General features: G+C 33.5%; 1 protein-coding gene across 2 annotated transcripts; it reads right to left on the minus strand.

Moving 5' to 3' along the window:
• Window positions 1–309: 309 nt before the first annotated feature.
• On the minus strand, window positions 310–8340 carry LOC133522815 (uncharacterized). 2 transcript variants are annotated; one of them, XM_061858276.1, is made up of 5 exons: window positions 8183–8340; window positions 5370–5557; window positions 4662–4792; window positions 3140–3276; window positions 310–432 (listed from the first exon to the last, which is right to left on the minus strand). In XM_061858276.1, exons 1-5 carry the CDS (start codon window positions 8211–8213, stop codon window positions 368–370), a joined length of 552 nt encoding a protein of 183 aa, XP_061714260.1. In that variant the 5' UTR covers window positions 8214–8340; the 3' UTR covers window positions 310–367. The 2 variants fall into 2 exon arrangements, with proteins under 2 accessions (XP_061714260.1, XP_061714258.1); XM_061858274.1 differs by having other exon boundaries at window positions 4662–4795.
• Window positions 8341–22089: the final 13749 nt, after the last annotated feature.

Raw genomic sequence — 22089 nt, forward strand, 5'->3', positions numbered from 1 at the left:
CTCAAATCGTTGAAATCTTGGCTTCACTGGCGTCAGATGTCTTCGGCGGATGTATCGACTATCTTACATTCTAGTCAGATGAAAAATATTTCGATTATTGTTTGATGATGTAAATTATATCAGAAGTTTTGTTTTTTACGCCTGTATTACGCTACACTTACGTGTCTCTCACGCTTACGCGCCGTGTTCTGAGGGCAGTCGAACCTAAACAAGTAAACACTTTTCTGATGCACACAACGCTAAGAAGATGTTAATAAGGATTATATAAGTATACTAAAGAATATTTCAGTAACAGTAAAAATGCAGTAATTTAGAAAACTACGATTTAATCAATTCAGTCAGTAACTTAAGGTACTCGAGATTGCATCTAAGCTAGTGCTGGCGCAGCGGTAGTTGTCGTCGGGCACGGCGATGACCTCAGCAAGGACACATCTGAAAAAACGAATGGCATCAAGACAATAGACCAGAGACCACATAAGAGACCGAAGTCCGCTGGAACTTCTTTTTGACATTGGCATCTGGCAAGTTTTCACTTGACCAGTGAGGTGAAACTGAACCTTTCGGGTGCTCTCGGCTCCGTTCGGCTCAGCGTTGCTACGAGCAATTATGAGATATATTAGGGTTGGCAAACTTGACGTTCCATTGTGTACACAACCACAGGTAAGATAATTACTTGAAACTTGACAACCCTAAATAGCCGAAAGGGATAGTGCCATGCATTAGAAACTGACAACCTGATTCATCCCTGAACCGCTGTCAAACTTCGGTTTTGTAGGAAATTCCATATCTGTACGGTTTCTGTGGCTTGATTAATTTTTAAAGGCTACTTACACGCATTTGGTTCATTTAACTTACCAACGCAGACTCAACTTGCATTTTTTTTGCCTAACTAATTTTAGGTTATTTCTACTCAGAATCACGAGCACTACCGATTTATGCAATAATAAAAAGTGTCCCACTTTTAACTGTTAGTTTTGTAACGTTACAAAACTGACTAATAATTTTTTTATGGAAAATTACGGATAATTAAGGCAAAGTACACTTTTTTCTAAAAATTCCCATTAATAATACTAAACCCGCAGCATTCATTTTATTAGGAATATGTATTTTTTAAAAAGCATTCGTTGCCATTTGTTACATGGTTTTCCTTTAAAATGTTATAAAATACTCATAAAAATCTCATAAACTAGCCTGCGGCACAGTTTTCCTTAAGAAGGAGCCATTAAAGCGGCGTTTAAACGACATAGTCATGTAATGTAGTATTGTTTTACTACCATTATATTATTAAATTACCTGGGTACTAAGTATACATAGTTACGAGTACACGCGGTAGCTCGACTAAAGAAGGAAGTTCAACAATAAAATAAAAATATAAGTTGATATACAAAACGGGTGTACAGTCGACAAGTGACAGCTAAAGTGGCCATGTATATCGCAAGTATCGCAACCATTTGTTTCCATATAGCACTCGACTACCGGTGGTACTGCAGTCAGATAAAGCAGAGAAACCCGCTAGTGGTATAATCAAACAAGCAGTTCTATCCACCAGAAAAACAGTATGGGGTTCGTTTATATTTCCTAAGTAACGATCCTACATTTTGAAAGAAAGAGCAAGAAGGATCATGCTCCGGGAAAATAACGGAACGTCTCCAATTGACACCAGTTCCAATTTTACAAGTTAAAACCGGCGGATCAAACGGCTCTAAGGCGATCCGACATTGGTCTAATAATTCCGTTAATAAGTTAATTAAACCCTAGAGGTTTACAATACGTTTACAATAGGTAGTGTAGAACCTTATTAAATTTTAAGTGACTTGATAAATTTAAAAAAAAGTACCAAACGCAGCAATGTTGCCGGTTTACATTACACTTGAAAAATGAGAAAGGCAACAGTCAAAAAGTACCGTTGCGAGCGCCATCTAGTTTTCACCGGCTTTACTTATTGTAACTTGTACTCTTATGGCGTTATTCCATAGAAATAGGATAGTATAGAACGACTGTCAAACTTCGAAAGTGTGACCAAAAATGAAATGCAAGTGTGTGCGTAAATTGTCTATGTGCGCACAAAAATAGTGATGTCATGTTACAACATATTAATAATCTATCGATGTTTAACTGCTTTATCGACTACTTTTTCAAATGTGTTTGAAAATGTTGAAAATTATAAAGTTGAAGTTGTTTGAAAATGTGTTCGCAAAGAGTTGACTTACTAAAGAAAATTTGAATTTCGCGCCTTATCCTGCTGACAAGTTGGGTTGGGTGTGTATACGCTGTGTACAAGTATACGCTGTCTTGTGTTTCCTTGTGTTGGCGGCAAAGCCGTGTAAAAGTGGTTAAAATGTAAGTACTGTGTTGGAAAGTGAAGTTTAAATTTATCGCTAAACATGTGCACCTTCAAAAAAGGTATTATAACAATCGTTATTATTTTAAGTCAGTTATAAAGGTAATATCTTAATGATATCTTGTGAACAACTAATTCCATACCTACTAATATACCGACAAGTTATCGATGCAGTCATATGAACATTTTGTCAAGCCCTAGCGTAAAGTAACAGTTTAGGTTTTTACACAAAATATTCTAAATTATTGACTAATATGATGAAATATTAACACACAATTGAAGAAAAACTTACAATGAACTGTATAAATTGGTTTTTTACACTTTTTATGCTATTAATTTGATAAAATATCGTTACGAAAATTTCGCTAGGAATATCATAATTACCTGTGAAATGAGTATTTTCCTGGGTTTTTTGGCCCTGAAACACTACAACCCGGCACACAACATGACACCATCGTCACTAAATTACTTAATATATATTTTTCTATTTGATTCTCTTATATTTTTCACGTTAAAAAATACGGCAATATGACTTTGGCCGCCTCGGCCGCCTTCGAACTCAAAATTGGTTACGTTTTCTCATATGTAGTCTGCCTCTTTCGCATTTATGGCTTGTTCATATACGTCATGGCTTCTCTTTCGCACACTTCATCTGTCTGTCAAGCGAAGCGACTGACATGTCTCTGCGTTATTCGTAAACGTTTGTCAAGTCTAACAAACGGTGAATAATCGTTTGTCCCTATCCGACATTTTGACATTTCAGTTTGTTAGAAAGAAGCCAAAAACAGAGGTACTCACTGACGCCACACGATTGGGCGCATGCCAGCCGCCCCGGGTTGGCATATTGCACCATGTTGGTGCCGCACACCGGGTTGTACTCCGCCGTCACGGGGCACGTGCTGATGCACTGGTCCTGGCTTGCGGTGTTGCTATTCCTGGAAATTCAAAATGTGTACTTGTGTTAAATGCAATTTTTAAACAATGATACTAATACTAAAATATTTTTATTTGTTTTTACAGTTTTTTTTTTCAGCCAAATAGAATAAAATAACTTATTAGATTTTCGATAGATTTTTTGGCTGAGTTCGATATGTAACTAGAGATTTGTGTACAGTCGAGTTCATAAACATCTTTCCAAAACAACTAACGACGAATAAGGTCGCCTAAGTATATTTTTGGAACTTTGTCTAGAAATGATGATTATGAACTCGACCTTACAATGTAGCTTTCGAAATAATGGATAGACAATACTTAGCCAGTACCAATACCTACACAAGACGTTGCGAGTAGGTACAATATTTGTCGTGTTATCAATCAGCTGTGTCAGATATGGTTATTTTCACCACACCCACCTCTAAAGGCCCTCTTGATTGTACAAAAACTAATAAGTGGCATTTTATCAAGATTTAGTGTAGTGCACGCAAAGTAATCAGATGCAAATATTGAGTCGTTTTTTTATGTTAGCTGGTAGAATTGACTTTTAAATTATGATTTTGAATGTTTTTTTTTTTTATTTGATTTTACACATACGCATAACAAATATGCATAACTATTAAACGCATAAACGCTCGTGCTAATAATGATATCCGGGCAAGCGGGTTTGAAAAGTGGAATCTTGAGCGTAGCGAGGGTTTCATTTAATATCACGAGAGTTAAACAAATGTTGTCACCGAGTGAAAAACTAAATTTTTCACAGCACCAGTGTGACGAAAATACTTACTGTAATATATCAAACAAAATCAAATCCAAATGGAACGTCCATTATATCATTCAAAATCGACATTTAAAAGGCAATTCTACCAGCCAACATAAGGAAAAAACTAAAAATTTGCATCAGATTACTAACTGTGAAGTGTGGAAAAAATGCAACTATCTCATTAGTTTTTTTAACAATCAAGAGCGTCTTTACCAGCTGATAGGGTTGCCATCTGTCCGGGTTTTCCCGGATTTGTCCTAGTTTGGAGGCCGTCCGGGGGGGGGGGGGGGTGTCAAGAAGTGTCCGGGGAAAACCCGGACACTTTTCATGTAAGGGAGCACATTAAAACTAAGGTCTTGTTTTTTAAAAATATTATTTTCGGACTCGTCCGGGGAAAAAATGCGATTTACGCCAAATGTTCGGGTTTTTTGAATCTTTGTCCGGGTTTGGCGAAATTCGAGATGGCAGCCCTACCAGCTGATGTGGTGAACAATATTTTTCAGTTGATACATATATATATTTATTTTAAATAACAAAAATGAGGAACAACGCAGGCTTCGTCAAGTGGACACAACTACAAATCAGTCATTTTATTATCATAAATATTGAAGGAACTGAACGTACGGAGATACGGTCGACTGCTGGTTTTGGTTAGGGAACTGTCCCTGTCCCGGAAACTGCCCTTGTCCCGGAAATTGGCCCTGTCCTGGGAATTGTCCTTGTCCTGGGAACTGCCCCTGTCCCGGAAATTGGCCCTGCTAAAAGGAATAGAGCATTCATTCAGTTTAGCCTCATATATATACGTATCGGCTGTAGAGTTGTCACGCACAATCACACAAAACAAATGTCACTTCATACCAGCGAAACAAAAAAAAACACCGATAGCATGTTCAAAAGCCAACTGCAAGATTACCATAAACGTTCTTCAAGCTTAGATATCGTGCACTCAAATAACATTAACTGATTCGTTTCGATCGTTCGCGCCATATTTTTGTAATTAGTTGTGCAACTTAATTTGTGTAAATCATTAACCTTAAGTCTTCTGCTGACACCTATAATTAGGTATCAGTGAAATATTTAATACATCCACTATTCTACGAAAACATATCTGCGCTTGCTTCTAATTTCAATTTCATTTATTTATTTCGAGTAACATGACTCATACAATTTATTGGTATACAATATTAAGTCCAAAAACTACCTTTTCCATATTATATTCTCAAATTATATCTTGTACTAAATTGTGTTAGTTTGACCTAAGACAACTTTCTGAGGATTGCTCAAATTATCCCGGTCTTGACCAATTTAATGAATTTTAGTTGTTGCTATTACCTGTCCAGGGAATTGGTTTTGTCCCGGGAATTGGTTTTGTCCAGGGAATTGGTTCTGTCCCGGAAACCGGTTCCACTGTGGTCTGCCCTGTGCCTGCCAACCGTAGCGGTCTTCCAAGTCGTTTGTGTCTTCAGACTGGGTGGACTGCCGTTTAGGCCTGATCTGCATCGCCATGGCGCTGGAGATAGCTGTAACATTAGTCGAAGAGGATTATTTAATATAATAGTAGTCTTATGATTGCGATAGTAATTCTTTGTGTCTATTAACCTTTCTACAACTAAAAGTTTGGCATGTATTTAGTAACAAAGCCCAAGGACATTTAACTTTTGGAAATCTACCCCATTGCGACGGTAGGCGAAAGAACACAGACCCAATCTGACGAGAATGATGCCGCAGGAACGTCTAGCTAATAACAAATTCTGGTCTAGAAAGTTAATTGTTTCTTGTCACACAGTTGTTGCTTGCAACAAGTCCTAGAGATTTCTCAAATACGATTAAATGTGTATTCAATAAACGTTTATAGTCCTTCAACGTTTCTTAATAGCAGTGGAAATTCCGACTAGCAACTCGATGAATCACATTTTCACCTCGGCTTGCCCAAGTTCACATCACAAGTCACAGATGTACGTATACCATGCTGAATAGTTTGAATCTGATTTATTTTTTTACCGGTCAGTAGGTTAGTACCGTAAAATGGGGTGAGTAGGGATTGCGGGGGGAGTAGGGATACGAATCAAGAATTTCTTTTTTCAGTAGCTACTTTAATTTTCGGCTCAGGTTGGTCTTAAAGTAATTTGATTATATTTTGAGATATATTTTTCTTCCTTTGGCAACACTAAGTTACCAAATCATCCAATTTTAAACACAAATTCACTGTCAAAATTGATACTCGACAAAATCGGATTTTTGTTTGAATTGAAGTTTGATTTTATGTGAAATTTGCCAAAGTAAGTATTCATCAACTTTTCGGTTATCGTTTATGTACTTACGAGGCTTATTGAAAACAGAAAACGTAAGTTTTAATTTCCTTATTTAAAATACCTAAAGAAAATGATTCAGCCGCATTTAAGGATTTTTATGGGGTGAGTAGGCATGTATTGAGGGGTAAATTGGGACGACAACGGGGACAGTTGGGTCATGTCATGAATGGGGAGAGTTGGTGTTACAATCGGGGTGTACCGGGATGATAGAGGGGGGAGTTGGTTTTTGTAGTTTAGGGTTGTCAATTTACATGAGTAGTCAAAAGTGGTAAATATTATTTAAAAAAATATTGAAGTATCGGAGGAGCTGAAAAAATTGTAAATTAAATAAACATGTTATGTATTTTAAAATGTGCCTTTTATTTATTTCATACAGTAATACAGGCTATTACTGAGTGTTTAACTGACTTTTATCCTGTACTTTTATTCAAGTCGTATATATTATTTCACATTTATGGTTTTAATGGGATCCACCTTACTTATTCCATATAGACCAACGTAATAAAAATATATATCTAAAAAAACATAAAAATAAGGGTCACAATCACAACTTACAGAAAACATTAAATCATTTTATTTAGGAGCAATAATAAAACATAATTTTGCTACATAAATAAAATATTCTCTTGACAAGTCAAGCTATTGTCATAAACCGAAAGTGTCAACCCTAGCAATTTTCCCATCTCATGATCTCACCCCATTGCTATCCCTTCTAACCCCAACTACGGGGCTGGGATTGTTTATTATTATGTGTTTATCTTTGAAACTATAAAATGAAACAAAAATTATCATTGCAAACTAAAATTTCTAAAATTTACATCCGGAACACTTTTTTTGTATATAAACCAATGTGCCACATATAAAAATAAGCAGGTTTGAACTTCGATTTCGTCCCTACTCACCCCATTAAACGATAACCAGTTTATGGCGTTAGATGTGGATTTCGATTTTATGGTTATAGTTTAAGAAGCAAAGCATTTTTTTATAAACGACGTTTTAATTTTTAAATTTTTTCATCGTATCTGCTCGCCGAGAAATATTTTAAAAAGGTCATTTAAATCGTATGATCTTCAATCACGGCGTAGATAGATACACTTATCATGTTTGTTTTATTTATTTCTACACAGCGAAGATGACATCGAACCAAATTAACATTCAACAAATTATATATAATTGGTTTTCCTTATAGCTTTATATTATCATATCATTAATTATCGATGTCATTATAGCTGCGTACCACAAAGAGCTCTTATATTTGTGGTAAATGTTTTGTGAACAACTTAAGTGCTGCACCGCTAATGAGTTTAAAATTGAACATACAAAAACTCGCAAAGTGCCTAATAACCGAGGTATCTACTTGCAAAAACTTTGACATTTTAAATATAGGTACTTTTTGAGATACATAACCAGGTTATACGTAATCAACACGGAAAATTAAACGAAATGACTTCAGTCTCTAAGACAACTTGCATATGGTTTTAATTATGTTTATTTATTATTACTGATGTAAACTGTAGCCAGGGTAAGTTTGCAAAATGCTTGCACAAAAACCCATACGTTTTCAGATGTACGTTTAATATTTATTTTAGTTTCATTTTCCATTTACATATCTCTAACCATTAATTTTTATAAATAAATCAATGCAAGAAGTACCTAAGTATCTCTATGGCGTCGTCGTCCAAGTAAACAAGGTACGATATAAGTATAAAGTTAAGAATTTGGGGAAATCTGCAGTTCCTAAAATAGAAACCAATTTTGAAGGTCAGACGATCAGTTAACCCACACACCTACTTAGAATAGTATTCAAAAATGATACATAACGAAGTTACTCACCGATTACAAAAATTATGCACAGCGGCTTCATGATTGTTTATTATAACAATTTTATGAGTTCGTCCGCTCAGCGCGAGTGTCGTCCGCTTCTGACAGGTCCGGGCTGCGGGTATGGCTATAAAAGAGCCGCGGGCGCAAGTCACTCGACTTAAATCCCGTAGTGACATGCCAGTCGAGCACCGTCAAGTAGAAGGCTCAGACAAACCAGTTATAGTGCCCACTGCGAACTCGCACAGTTTATAAGGGTTTTTAGATCATGTCACAATGGTTAGACCGAGGGCTAGTGATGAAAATACATATTTGGCTTCTAATAACTCGTTTTGTAGGGTTGTGCGTCATTTCTTTTAGAGGGATTTCACAGGTATCAGAATTTATGTTTAATAAAATAGGCTAATTTAGTATTTTGTGACCAATTTATCCTGCTAAAGCTCTAGTTTTATTTTATCGATCTGTGAATTGTCTACATATTTTCCGTTGACATCTTGCACAAAGCCAAGAGGGATTTATTATCAAAATCTGTGAACTGCGATTGACTTGTTAATCTTGATTTAAATTAAATTAAATAATCATTTAATTCAGGCATGATCCATATAAAAATTAGTAACAAAACGTGAATACTAATGTTATAGAGTACAATTCGATCACACCTGCATTTTTGTTACGTTTTGATTACGCCCATTTCCTGTAGGTATTATGCATTGATTTGTAATTAGTGCCAAAATTACATACAGAGTTTATATGGAACAGCGGTCATCAATCAATCAATCATTTATTTATTTATTTCTTTGAATGCGGTACAATAGTATGATATAATAAAACAATTTTTGTTCAGCACATCCTTTGCTTTATTTTTTATTTCTATATATGAGTTATAAACTCTAATTCGTACATGTACAATCAGCTGTAAGAGTGCATGGCGACTTCATCAATGAATTCATTCATAATTTCTTACTGTACGAGTAAGTGGGGTTACGAATTTATAACTGTTTGCACCACAGTTAAGAGTTGCTGAGAAAATTTCATAAATATCGTAGCTGTTATGAACAAACTATCTCAGTACTCGAAATTATCTACAGATCTCTGTGGAGACAACCCTGGCCCTCAGAGGTGCCTGCCAAACGGACTTGACCTGTGAATACCGGCCGCCGCCGCCGGCGGGCACTTTGCGTTTTCCTTAAGAAAGGGCTGATATAGTTCATGTCATACACAATGACGCGCAGATTTGTCAACTCTAACCTTTAATAATATGACAATACGAGTCAAGGCACGCATTGTCGTGAACGACACGATCGAGCCTGATATCCACGCATCTTACAAATGAGTCTCATTATAATCTTATACTCGCATTCTTATACATACTAACAACTACTTTACTGTCTTACTACTCTTGCTTATCAACCTAACAAGTCTGCACGGGTCATTGGAACCAAGTTTCTACTGAAGGCATCATAATGTTACTCAAATTAATTTTCACTTATCACCGGAACTTTAATTAACAAGCCAAAGTGGGCTCATGTACGACTTTTTCATTTCAAATTTCCACATTTTCCTTTGTGCAACATGCTATATGAAAAAATGTGGAAAAAAGTTATTGCTTGTGCATTTTTGTCAGTTTTTTCTATAAGTATCTTTGGTCTAATATTCGTATATAGTTAGTAATATACATATGTTATGTAGAAAAAACTTGAGTTAAGAACTTTTCTAATAAATATACTTTCATACATATCGCTACTTATTTTTACAGATTTAAAAAATTATCAGTTTCCCTGCGTCAAAGTAGGTATATTATAAACCCTAGTCTCCCGGTACTAACTTGATCACAAAAGCCCACTAGGGCTTCCAAATACCGTTATTAATCTCACTTAAAAATTTTTTTTTTGAAAAGTTAAAATTTATAAAGCTCACTGTAACACCAGATATGTACTAAAAGCTTTTAGTTAGAACTATATACAATCAATCTGCAATCATTTTATCCAACTTGTTGACTTACCGGTAACATTTTTAGTCCAACTTAACCAACCCACCACCTTTTTTCTAGTTTCCGCCAAAGTTGGTTTTCAAAACTACAGTTCCTTGCTCTTTTATTTTTTATTTTTTGATGACTTTTAAGAACTAATTATATTAATGTAACTATCACTAAATCATATTCATCACTCACAATATTTCAGAATTCATCCACCACCGACCACCAAATATTTATCTGAAGCATACGTAACGATCTTGTTTCGATAATAAAATTAGGGCAAGAATCCAGTTAATATTACTTTGCTTATTTATTTTTGCGTGGCGGTGGGTACATTAATTGCATGTAAAAATACGCAAGTAAGTATAACGGGTTAGCACTGATTGACTAGCACGTTATTTTCTCGCGGATTAGCAAAGTAATATTTCTTGCTTTAATTAGCATGGATTTCCGCAAAGTAACGCCTGATTCTATTAAGTATCATTTAGTCATTGAACATATATTTTTTTAAGTAATAGATGTAATTTGTTTGAATATTCGTATGCTGGAGCATTATTGCTACGCTGTAGACCGTATCGCCGAAAATTATATTTATGGCAAAAATACCCCCGATTCAAATTTTTTTTTTTTTACTTTTAATTATTTGTTTTGCGAATTATCACTTTTTTCCGAAACTATAAGAACTATACTGTTGAAACTTGGTAAGTAGATGTATCCTGTGATGAAGATTAAGAAGTTTTTCACACAAAAATAGGAAAAAAAACAATAAATTTTGGGGTTCCCCATACTTAGAACTGAAACTCATTTTTTTTTTATCAAACTCTTACGTACCCCACACGTATCTACTATATCTATGCACAGGTCTTCAAAAATGATATTGAGGTATCATTTTTTTCTAAACTGAATAGTTTCCTCGAAAGACACTTCCAAAGTGGTAAAATGTGTCCCCCCCCCCCGTAACTTCTAAAATATCAGAATGATAAAATTAAAAAAAATATATGAAAATACATTGCCATGCAAACTTCCACCAAAAATTGGTTTAAACGAGATCTAGTAAGTAGTTTTTTAATACGTCATAAATGGTACGGAACCCTTCATGGGCGAGTCCGACTTGCACTTGGCCGCTTTTTTAATCTCTTCGGGGTCCATTTTTTCTACCGTAGATAATTATAATTTATTTTTACAGGTATAATAGTCATCTGACGCGTTTTATTAACAATAAATGTTGATTTATGTTGCATTACATGTTGTATTTAAAACCACATTTCTCTTCGAAAAATTAGAATTGTATCAAATATGATACGTATGATTTTCCGAACCTGGAATATTTGAATATAGAATATAAGATAAGGGTTAACAGTTAACCCCCAGACCTTTATTCTCTTCTGTCATAATTTACGTGTGCCGTTGTTACCTAACCACAATCTTCGAGTAAACTTTCTTCATTAGATTTTTTTTAATAAGCATCAGTTTACATAGATTATTACTTTCTTAATTTCTCATTTCTAAAAAATGTGGATAGATTAAATATAAGATCTTGATCAATAAATCAAATAAATACAAAATATAAAGTAATGTCGAAATCTTAACTAACAAGCATTCATATTTAATTTTACTTTAAATAAAAGACTTTATATCATTTACGTCGGTGGACCTTTTCATACCACTGGCAGTACGCCTAAAGGTCAATGTACGAAATTTCTTCCTATTCGAAATCAATTCATTGTGCTAAGCGTCTTTTCTTTATACTTAAGGAATTTGTTTCTGAACTCTTTTATCGTGTATTTTTGTTAAGATTGCCAAACACATCATACTATGCAACTCTTAAGCTCGTGTTCAAAAATCAAGTCCCTAATTCCTCAAAAACCGATGATCAATGTTAATTGTTGATTCAAAGTACTTGACCCAAAGTTTGCTATTGTTTCGTAATATCGCAAAACAAACTTTTAGAGTCATCTAAAATAACGCGATTACTATAGATTACAAGTATGAACATTCCATTGATAGTATAATAAATACATTTTATATTAATTGCGTCATGGTTATACTGCGCCTGAAAGATTCTGGGAAGTGACTTGATCATTAAAACAGTCCCTTTTAACGCACGTGTCAGTTATCACTTACTTGTACTTCTGTGAATCATTATAGTCCGGGTAATATTAGCATTGTCATCATTATTTTATGTTCAGTTAGTAAGACAACTTAGCATTTTAGCTTAGATTTTTTTATTTATCATGTAATCTATTTATTGACAATAACAATATACATAATGGATATATACAGCTTAGATTTAAGTAGGCCTTTCCTGTCGTCATTGCTCGTTTTTTTTTTACTACTCGTAGTTACTCGTACAAATACTCACTACTTACACACTAAGATGTTTATGAGGTGACTAAACTAAACCTCAAAAATCGCTTATTTTTTAGAATGAAATCTAGATAAGATAAGAATGTACATTTAGCAATCTGCGAAAGAGAATTTAAAAATTGCAATGTTCCCATGAAATATTCTCGGTATTAGAAAAAAAATCTGCACGTTTATTGCAAAACGGTCTAACAGTTAGTTTCGATTTCTATGACACTTGAAATTGACGCTAATGAGTAAATATATAAAGTTCGATTTCTATGACACTTGAAATTGACGCTAATGAGTAAATATATAAAGTTCGATTTCTATGACACTTGAAATTGACGCTAATGAGTAAATATATAAAGTTCATATCAAGGTGCAGCAGGTCCAGCAAGCAAAGTTTTTGAATAATCGTAGCGCTTATTCAGATCATAATACGGTTGCAAAAAAATTAATTAGCAATCATGAGGCCTTCCCTAGTAACTTCTTGACTTTCACTCGATAGAAAGAAATCACAAAAGTAGGTCTATAACGCAAATTAAACATTTGTATAATATTTTGCAAATAAAAAAAATAATTATTATAAAGAACCAACAGAGGGTTACTTATAGTCATTTTGGTTGTTGGTCCCCGCCTGCGATACTTACCATCAACAACAATATTCTTGTGGGGCTTGTTTTCCTCTTTTTTAGTATGCAGTCGGGTTTTTTGTTTTTTTTATAAAAAAAAATTTATAACTTTTACCCCAAAGAAACATCATATGACACTCCCGTGATCAAGACGAATCTAACGATACATCATACATCAAAATCCATCAAGCTGTTTAGGCTACAGGAGGCCACAAAGAAACAGACATACATACATACACTCGAAAAACATTACCATCCTCCCTTTGGCAGTCGGGTAAAAAACCTAATAATATGAAAATTGCTTCTAAAGATGCGCAATTTTATTACTGATCGAACTCATTGATTACCTTTTTACGCCTTTTGGGCTTTTCAATAGAAAACATCGACATATGAACAGCCAATATGCGACGACCGGTTTGGCCTAGTGGGTAGTGACCCTGCCTACGAAGCTGATGGTCCCGGGTTCAAATCCTGGTAAGGGCATGTATTCGTGTGATGAGCATGGATATTTGTTCCTGAGTCATGGGTGTTTTCTATGTATTTAAGTATTTATAGATATTTATATATTATATATATCGTTGTCTAAGTACCCCCAACACAAGCCTTATTGAGCTTACTGTGGGACTTAGTCAATTTGTGTAATAATGTCCTATAATATTTATTATATTTATTAATATTTATTATTATTATTATTAATATTTATGAAAAAGCCAATATTTTTTTGCGATTTCGGGGTTGGCCCTATAATAAAAGTAGTTTAGTGTAGCGAGTAGAATTGAGCCCTGCATTTAAGCCCTATTGCGGGAGAAACCCTGTATGTTACGTTTTTTAGTTAAAACACGTTTTCTCTTACATATAGTCATACTCATAACTAAATAGTTTTTCAAAATACCTTCTATAAAATTATTTTCAGTCAAAACTAGTATTCGCGAAATGCCTTTGTGAAAACTGGTTTGGATTGGACTAATTGTCCAAATATTAATTTCAGTAAAAAATAGTTTTGAGTACTGTTTTTACATATATAAGCAAATATTAGGTATAACAAATACAATTTTGTTTTCTAATTACATACTGAACGCACACACATACGTTCTGTAAGTCACTTTACCCTTGTGGAGTCATTTAGTATCATTTAGCGCTTTGTAAGCGCCCTGAGAAAATAATTGGTCTTATAAACATACCAATATAAACATTCCATTCTCAAAAAAAGTTCGATCGAGACAGAAAATAAGGAAAACAAGCTTACCTACTAGTCAGATTTATCGAAAATCGCTTATTTACATCTCATCGGTTGATTTTCGCTACAACTTTGTGAGGCAGGCAGACTGAGTCTTTGCAAAACTTAGTTTTTTTTTTACGTATATACCTACGGCGAAATGTATAGGCCCGATATTAAATATACAGGATACGGCGTTCAATATGGATCAAACGAAGACCAACGATAGAGGACCTAAAGACGAAAAGGGACGATCGCTTCTCCATACAAACGTAGTCCCCATTTTCCTCTCTGGATATTAACATTACAAAAAATATATGCTAAATATAATATAGACTATGGCTATGCTTATATTGAGCATAAATTAATAGTTACTCTACTATTAACATTTTTTTTATTCGAGTATATATAACGGTTTCAAAAATAATTTAAGATATAAGAAAATCCATGGATACAAGAATTTTTGGGAGGTCTGAGATGATTATAGCGCTGGATTTTATAGCATTATGCTGAGTTGGGTCCATTTCCTAATGCACACCTAATGTTTTTTTTTTGTAATTGTTACAAATAATGCCTTTTACCTTTAATATGGAAAATTACCCTAACCTTTGGCATTTTAATTTGGCAATCGATGAACCAAACACCGTATTTTGGTAGTTCATTACCTTGGGTAAGAGAAGAACGTGCATCCAATCTTTTCCACATTCGTTAGGGCATTCAAGAATTGACTCTCAGTATAATAATAGGTAATCTTAGGGTAACAGGTCACGAAGCAACTGTTGCATAGATAAGACGAAAATAACCAACGGCTACTACTATATTGGACCTTAAAATCTAAATAATTATGATCGTTGCCCTGACGGTGATTTCGTATACCTACCTACCTACGGTTACATAGATTGCTATATCCTATTGTGAAGTAGTTTGGGTAAACAAAGATAAATGCTCAAGGTACTCACTTGGTTCAATATTTGAACAAAGTAGGAAAAATAGGGGAAATAATTGCTTCGTTAGCATCGTTATGTTCTTGTATGCAAAACACTAGCGAAAATGGGTGTTAGCATTTCCTAGGGTCTATTAATTCAAGCGAAATATACCCAGACTATTTTTATGTCAACATTTCAGGTATGAGAGATTCAAATGAAAAAGTTTTATATACTATTGTGCTTCTTATTGCATGGTTACCCTAAACTATTACTACTACAGCAATCGGGATACTTCCAGGTACTCTGACCTAACCAGTTCATTACGATGCTTCCTCTTTGACAGCCTCAACCCAAGTGAACGAGCCTGTCCAACATTTACCGTGTCCCCACCACCTGCTAAAACTACCGTGTTTTGACATAATGTTAAATCGTGTTCAGTATAATGTTATTTTTCCAACTACCCCTGTATTAATCGGGGTAACATAATAATGTTGTCACGGTATAATTATTATTTAACTGCTATCTTAAATGTAAACATAAATAAATCATGACATTCGGCCATCCAACTTCGTGCATGACTCCGGCGCACGAACCTTCTCACTAAAAGCTAGATCGATTTAAATCTTACACCAACCGTCAAAAATTATTTCAAGCGTCAAAACAGTTTCTAATGAAGTAAATTGAAACTTAACTTATCACAATTGATACATTTACATAATCAGGAAATGTGTTAAATAAAATTATAATGAGATACATGAAAATAATATCATGACATTCGGTCTTCTGTTTCCCCTTGTTCATATAACTCACTACTATGCCGTGACATTAGCATTTTGCTACGTTAATGAAAAATCTTAATACCTGTTGTTAATTTCGTATAACTAAAAAAAAAAAACAGAATAAGCTCAGTTTTTATTATGTATAAAGTTTGTTTTGTTTTCTCAAAAACCAAACATTACTTCTGTCCGTTAAAACTTGTCTTTGATTTAATTCAATACCCGTTGTTTTACAGGCAAAAGTGGTTCGACTTCAGCACTATCTGTTTCAGTTCTACATTTAACAATCAAACATTTCTTGACCCAATATTGTATTATACTACATTGCGTTAATGTAGACTTCATCTTACTCCATTCATGTATTAATCGTTACGTAACGTAGCAACAGGTTAGAGATAATATTTAACCCCTAAATGGCTTTAACTCTGAAGTCGACGTGACAATCTTTATAGTCATTAGTCCTGTGTTCAGCTCAAAACTATTAAGTTCAGTTGAAATTTTACACATTTACAATATTATGTCTCTGGATCCATATCTGCACGTGAAGTGTCAAACTTATATAAACGTATAATTGGATTGTTATAGGTAACAATACCTATAACAATGTTCAAGTTTTTGTACTTTTTTATTTAAAAGGTTGCTCTGATTGTTAATAATACTACTCATTTCATAATGGGTGTTCGTATGACAATAACACACGACAATTTCTTTATTCAAATGCCACCTTGAATAACATCGCTTTCAGAGGCTATTATACAACTCTGCTAGGGGTGATACTAAAGTGTCCTTGAGGTAATTAAATTTTGTGTCTTGAAATTTCAAAGGATGCCAAACATTTTGCAAAAGTTTCAGTTTCAATAATTGGTTGTATTTATACATTAACATAAGATTCCCGTATACTGCTTTTAAGGTGACTAAAGCACTGCTAGATACGCCTTTGACATCAATGTAAAATGACAAGTGTCAATACTAAAAACTCAAGTTCATTTAATTTAAACAATGATTGAAACTACCAAATCAAATTATTGTCATATCCAATAAAATCCATTTTTTTCTTTATATATATATTTTTTTCTAGGACTACATCTATGCCATAATATATTGTTCATGTCATTGATCGAAGTTCACATTTTTATTAATATTATCTTGCCTTAAACCTCTACGAGCTTTTTTTTTCTTCCAATATCTTGTATTACTTTTGTAAACAATATAAATTATGATAATTAGCAAACCATAACAGATATATCTTTACTAAAAGGACAATAACCCCAAATGTGCCTCATGGCATTAAGTCCGCCTTTTAATAAATAAGGTTTTCTTTTGTGCAATAAAGATTAAATAAATAACTGTTCTGTCAAACCTATATCTATAGCTTATTTGGGCGTTACTTGTTATTATCGTCAGGTAAATACTATATTAACTAACTATCCTCATTAAGCTTATTACATACAATTTATTGCGTATTTACCTCGTAACGCTACTAATAACTCTACAGATACGTCAAATCTCTATCGTCTATGCACTCTTTTCTCACACATCTCTTTTTCATTCGTTTTTTTTTTTATAAATTATACATCGTTTTTTACTACTTCCAGTTTTGAATTTCAGGAACTACGTAGCAGTTTAAAACGTTTTCTGGATATCTGTATCATATTTTTATACTTTCAACTTGCGAAATATGACCATGTACATTTGCGTTCAACTCAATTATCTTATCTGTCCCGTCGTAATTATCTAACTTTAACATCGCTACTAACTGATGCTGTTACAACGCATACTCCCATAGGTACTACAAGTACAAATTATATTGAATCGTTCGAACTGAACACCGCGTTTGCTAAGTTTCAAACGTTAGTTATGTAAATATAACTTCCAACCAATTCTAGATAATCACCATTCAATCTGCAAACAAAAGATTCGTCTCTCTATTGATCTTTCTGAATAATTGTTCCTTTATCTTCCCTGTTTCCCTACGTAATCTATATTTAGGGCAATTATCATCATCTACACTCAAGTGCCTACTTTTTTTCACTTGTTAGCCTTTGTCACAAATCCCATGGATACAACAAATCGTTTGCAATATGTCCGATCTGTTGTTTACTTTACAATCTCGACTACTCAAAATCTGTTTACCTGAGATACTCTTGTACTGTCTGAAGTCTACTCTATACTATATTTGTTCTATATTTAAGTCGTACAGTAAAACATATTTATTATACTATAACATTTGGTATTTTGGTAATCTCCATAGGTAGGTATACATATGCTTATATAGGCACTATCCTGTTACTGTTTATTTGTTAGCAGTTATCACTTCAACATTATGCGTCCATCTGCATTCATTAGTTTTATTAATAATAATTAGTTTTATTTAACGGAATATCTCGTTTAATCCATGATAATTACCTCTGATCTCTTATTTAATGCATTTCTATACATTTAACACCTTTTTATTCGAATAATAATTAAAGTTACTTCAAAATTATGATAGTTAGAACTTCGTGTGCATAAAATATACTCATACAACAATGTCTCTATTGTCTAATGTCTGTACAATATCTCAAAATGCAATATGAATATCGTCTAATCTATCGAAACATGAAAATAATTAACAATTATTTAAAATTTCACATATATATATATAAAGATATTTCTTCTAATACTGATCATCAACAACATCGAGTTAATTATCCCAAAAGTTTAATCAATTTCACGAACTCGCTGTCACAAGAGTTTGCGACTCAAAAATTCAGTCAAAAACACTAAACATCCATAGCCAATATAAGATGTCAAATGTTATCACAATTTCATTTTACTATTTTTAATACTATCATATTTAGCTTGTTGGATACTAAAAAGGAGCTACAACTCTAACACATGCATCTTTCCTCAAGACTGCGTATAAGTAGTCATTTAGTCAACTATGTTGTTCTGAGTGGATTAAATTGAACAAAAGTTTATTTTTACATCGATAAAGCGACGTGTATACTATAATATTTACAAAAGCTCAACTAAACATGGATAGGTTTATTAGCATCCACTTCATTTGATAAACTCCTGATCATCAGCTAACTCGAATCAGTCAATCGTGTCATGTCTTTTAAGTATTTGATAGGATACAATCATCTTTCTATACTCCTATTTTGTTCCATATTCCTCTCGATATCAATTATAAAGAAACAGCTGTATGTTATAACATACCCAATCTCTCTGCTCTATTGTTTTTGTCTTTTTTCAATAATTTTAATAATTCCTTTCTTTTACTACGTTCAACACTTATTTATTAGTTATCCTATTGTTCGAACATATGCGTTAAATTTTTTCAGGCATCATATTTTCAAATCTTCTATTATACCTCTATCTTGTCGCCTCTCTTTTTTTTTAACTGTTTGGGTCATTATTTACGTTTCTGTTTCTCATTTCACTATCGACTCACAAGAGATCACGAATTGTTCTACTATAAGTAAGCTAACAAACTACAGCAAACTTTTGCAATACTGTTTCGTGTCTTAATTATTGGTTGCATTAAGAAAACCCAGAATTCATTTATGAAAATACTACTAGCTTGTAGTTAATTTCATGTTCAAACTGGGTAACTTGATACTTTAGTCTGTAATGACATCACCTGTACACAGTTTGTCAATAAAATATTTCTATTCTATTTTAACTATGCATTTTGTCCACCTCTCAAAAAGATTACTCACACTGCTCTGGTCTATCCATTATAAGTCTCTTTATCCCGTCAAATGACAATTAATTTCTGTTATATTTATCAATCTCGTATAAACTTTCAATATATTTTTCTCTAGTATACCGGCTTCTGCTTACCTACCTAAGTACTTCGATACTTTTCAATTTCCTGCTTAAAGGCAAATCTCTTTACTCGAAAAAAAGAAAGAAAACCTCGATCTGTGTTAGAACTCAGTCACTTTACGTACTTGCTACTGTATCATTACTCACGACGGTTTAAATTTCTGCAGTTCAGTTTTGGATCACTATATCAAACTCAAGAGCCTTAATCAATGCTCAAGCATTAAACGCATTCATGTTCAATTACGTTCTTCATCTGGCTCAACACCCGAAATTCAAACAACTGTTTTTTCCTAGAAAAAGAGAAAAACTTCCCCAAATTCTAACAAATTTTTTTGTAAAAAATATTAATTGTAACACACATTTCAATCGAACAATAGTCACAGACATACAGTATCTGTTCTCTATGTACAACTTTTCTCTCTTTTCATTTTAGCATCTTATAATAGTATTATAAAACATTTTAATCGGACAATGCTCACACACATACAATATGTTTTCTATGTATAACTTATCTCTCTTTTCATTTTACCATCTATCATTAGATAGATGTAAACCATTAGGTTTTGTTATACTTTTTTTTTTACTTCATTTCATAAAATAAAATATTTGATACTCTGTATTATAGAATTTAACGGAGATCAAACTTAATTTCGATCTAACTTGTAATCAAGACGCTGTCTTACATTTTACCCACTTATACTTTATATTCTCTTCTCACAAGGCCACTGTAAATTCTATATCTTAAAAAAAATCGCGTAAGTATATCTCCACACACGACAGTCGTTAAACTGCCAGCGTCGATAAAAATCTATAATTCTTATCTTCATAAGAGTGTAATTTCACTAATTCATCCTTCGTTTGATTCATCTCTCCAAAATTTGAGGCGTATGCTCAGGGTTATTTTAATTTCAACCATATATAAAATAAAAAAAATATATGAACCATTTCAAGAGAACGAACAGCTCTCACAAGTCACTATTGTGATTCTGTATCTCCGTTTAATCAATACATACGTATGCTTGTTGGAATTAAAAATCAATATAAGCTACAAATTACTTTTTTTTATTATCATTCCATCAATAACCAGTTGCATTCTCGTCATCGTACTAAATACTGTAAATATTACTTGCAATGTCACGTTAGAATATAATTTATGAACAATCAAAGAAAAGGTTAGTCATCTTATTTGGACTAAAAAAAACATCCGTCGCGTTCTCGCGACCACCATAGTCAAATCTTTAGCAACTAGTCATACAGAATTCACCATTCGCACATTCGCATTTTATAATTCGCAATTTCAATGTGTACACTTCCGTCAAAAAACAAACAATTTCATCTAATTCTCAACATCCGTGACGAACCCTCACGTCAAACAAAAATAAAATATTAAGATGTACTCTCACGTACTTTAATGTTTACTTTCCTTGACGCACGCTCACTTCACACAAAAATCAAATTTCAGATGTACTCTCACGACAAATAACTTCTAACTACCTTGACGTATGCTCATGTCAAATAAAAAACAATTTCCTTGACGTGCTCTCACGATAAACAAAAATCAAATTTAAAACGCACGCTCACATCAAATAAAAATCAAATTTAAGACGCACTCTCTCGTCAAATAATTTTCAACTTCCTTGACGCACACTCACGTCAAGCACAAATCATATTTCAGACGAACTCTCACGTCAAAAAATTTCCTACTTCCATGACGCATGCTCACGTCAATCGATAATCAAATTTTAGACGCACTCTCACGTCCAACAAAAGTTAAATAACTTGATTGAACAATAGTTATTTGTACAACAAGAAAGCAAAGTTTGATATTTCTTTGAGTGCTTGTTTTGATTGTATAATAAAATACGTAAAATATGGTGTTTTTATTAAATTTTAAACTTTTATTTCATTAATTAATTATTACGAATGAAGACTCGTAGGGTGTTTTGGAACGATGCGGTCTGACTTATTTCGGGGGTCTATTATAAACCGTCAATATACCGTTGAATTACGTATGCACTTTTTTTGTTCAAATATTCCGAACTTGTATTAGGCCCCGCTCGTTGAAATGACATTCGACTCTAAAGGTCACTTGAATGTTATTTTGTCTCACTCGGTGAGCAAAATGTGATTTTGCTCACTGTTTTTAAGCAGCAAATTACCCTTGTTCGAGCTGCTGACGTGATAAAATATTTTCATCAGTGAAACAAACAAATTCGTTATAAATTATATGTCTTT

The sequence above is a fragment of the Cydia pomonella genome, chromosome 11, assembly GCF_033807575.1.
Source record: "Cydia pomonella isolate Wapato2018A chromosome 11, ilCydPomo1, whole genome shotgun sequence".
Lineage (NCBI taxonomy): Eukaryota > Metazoa > Arthropoda > Insecta > Lepidoptera > Tortricidae > Cydia > Cydia pomonella.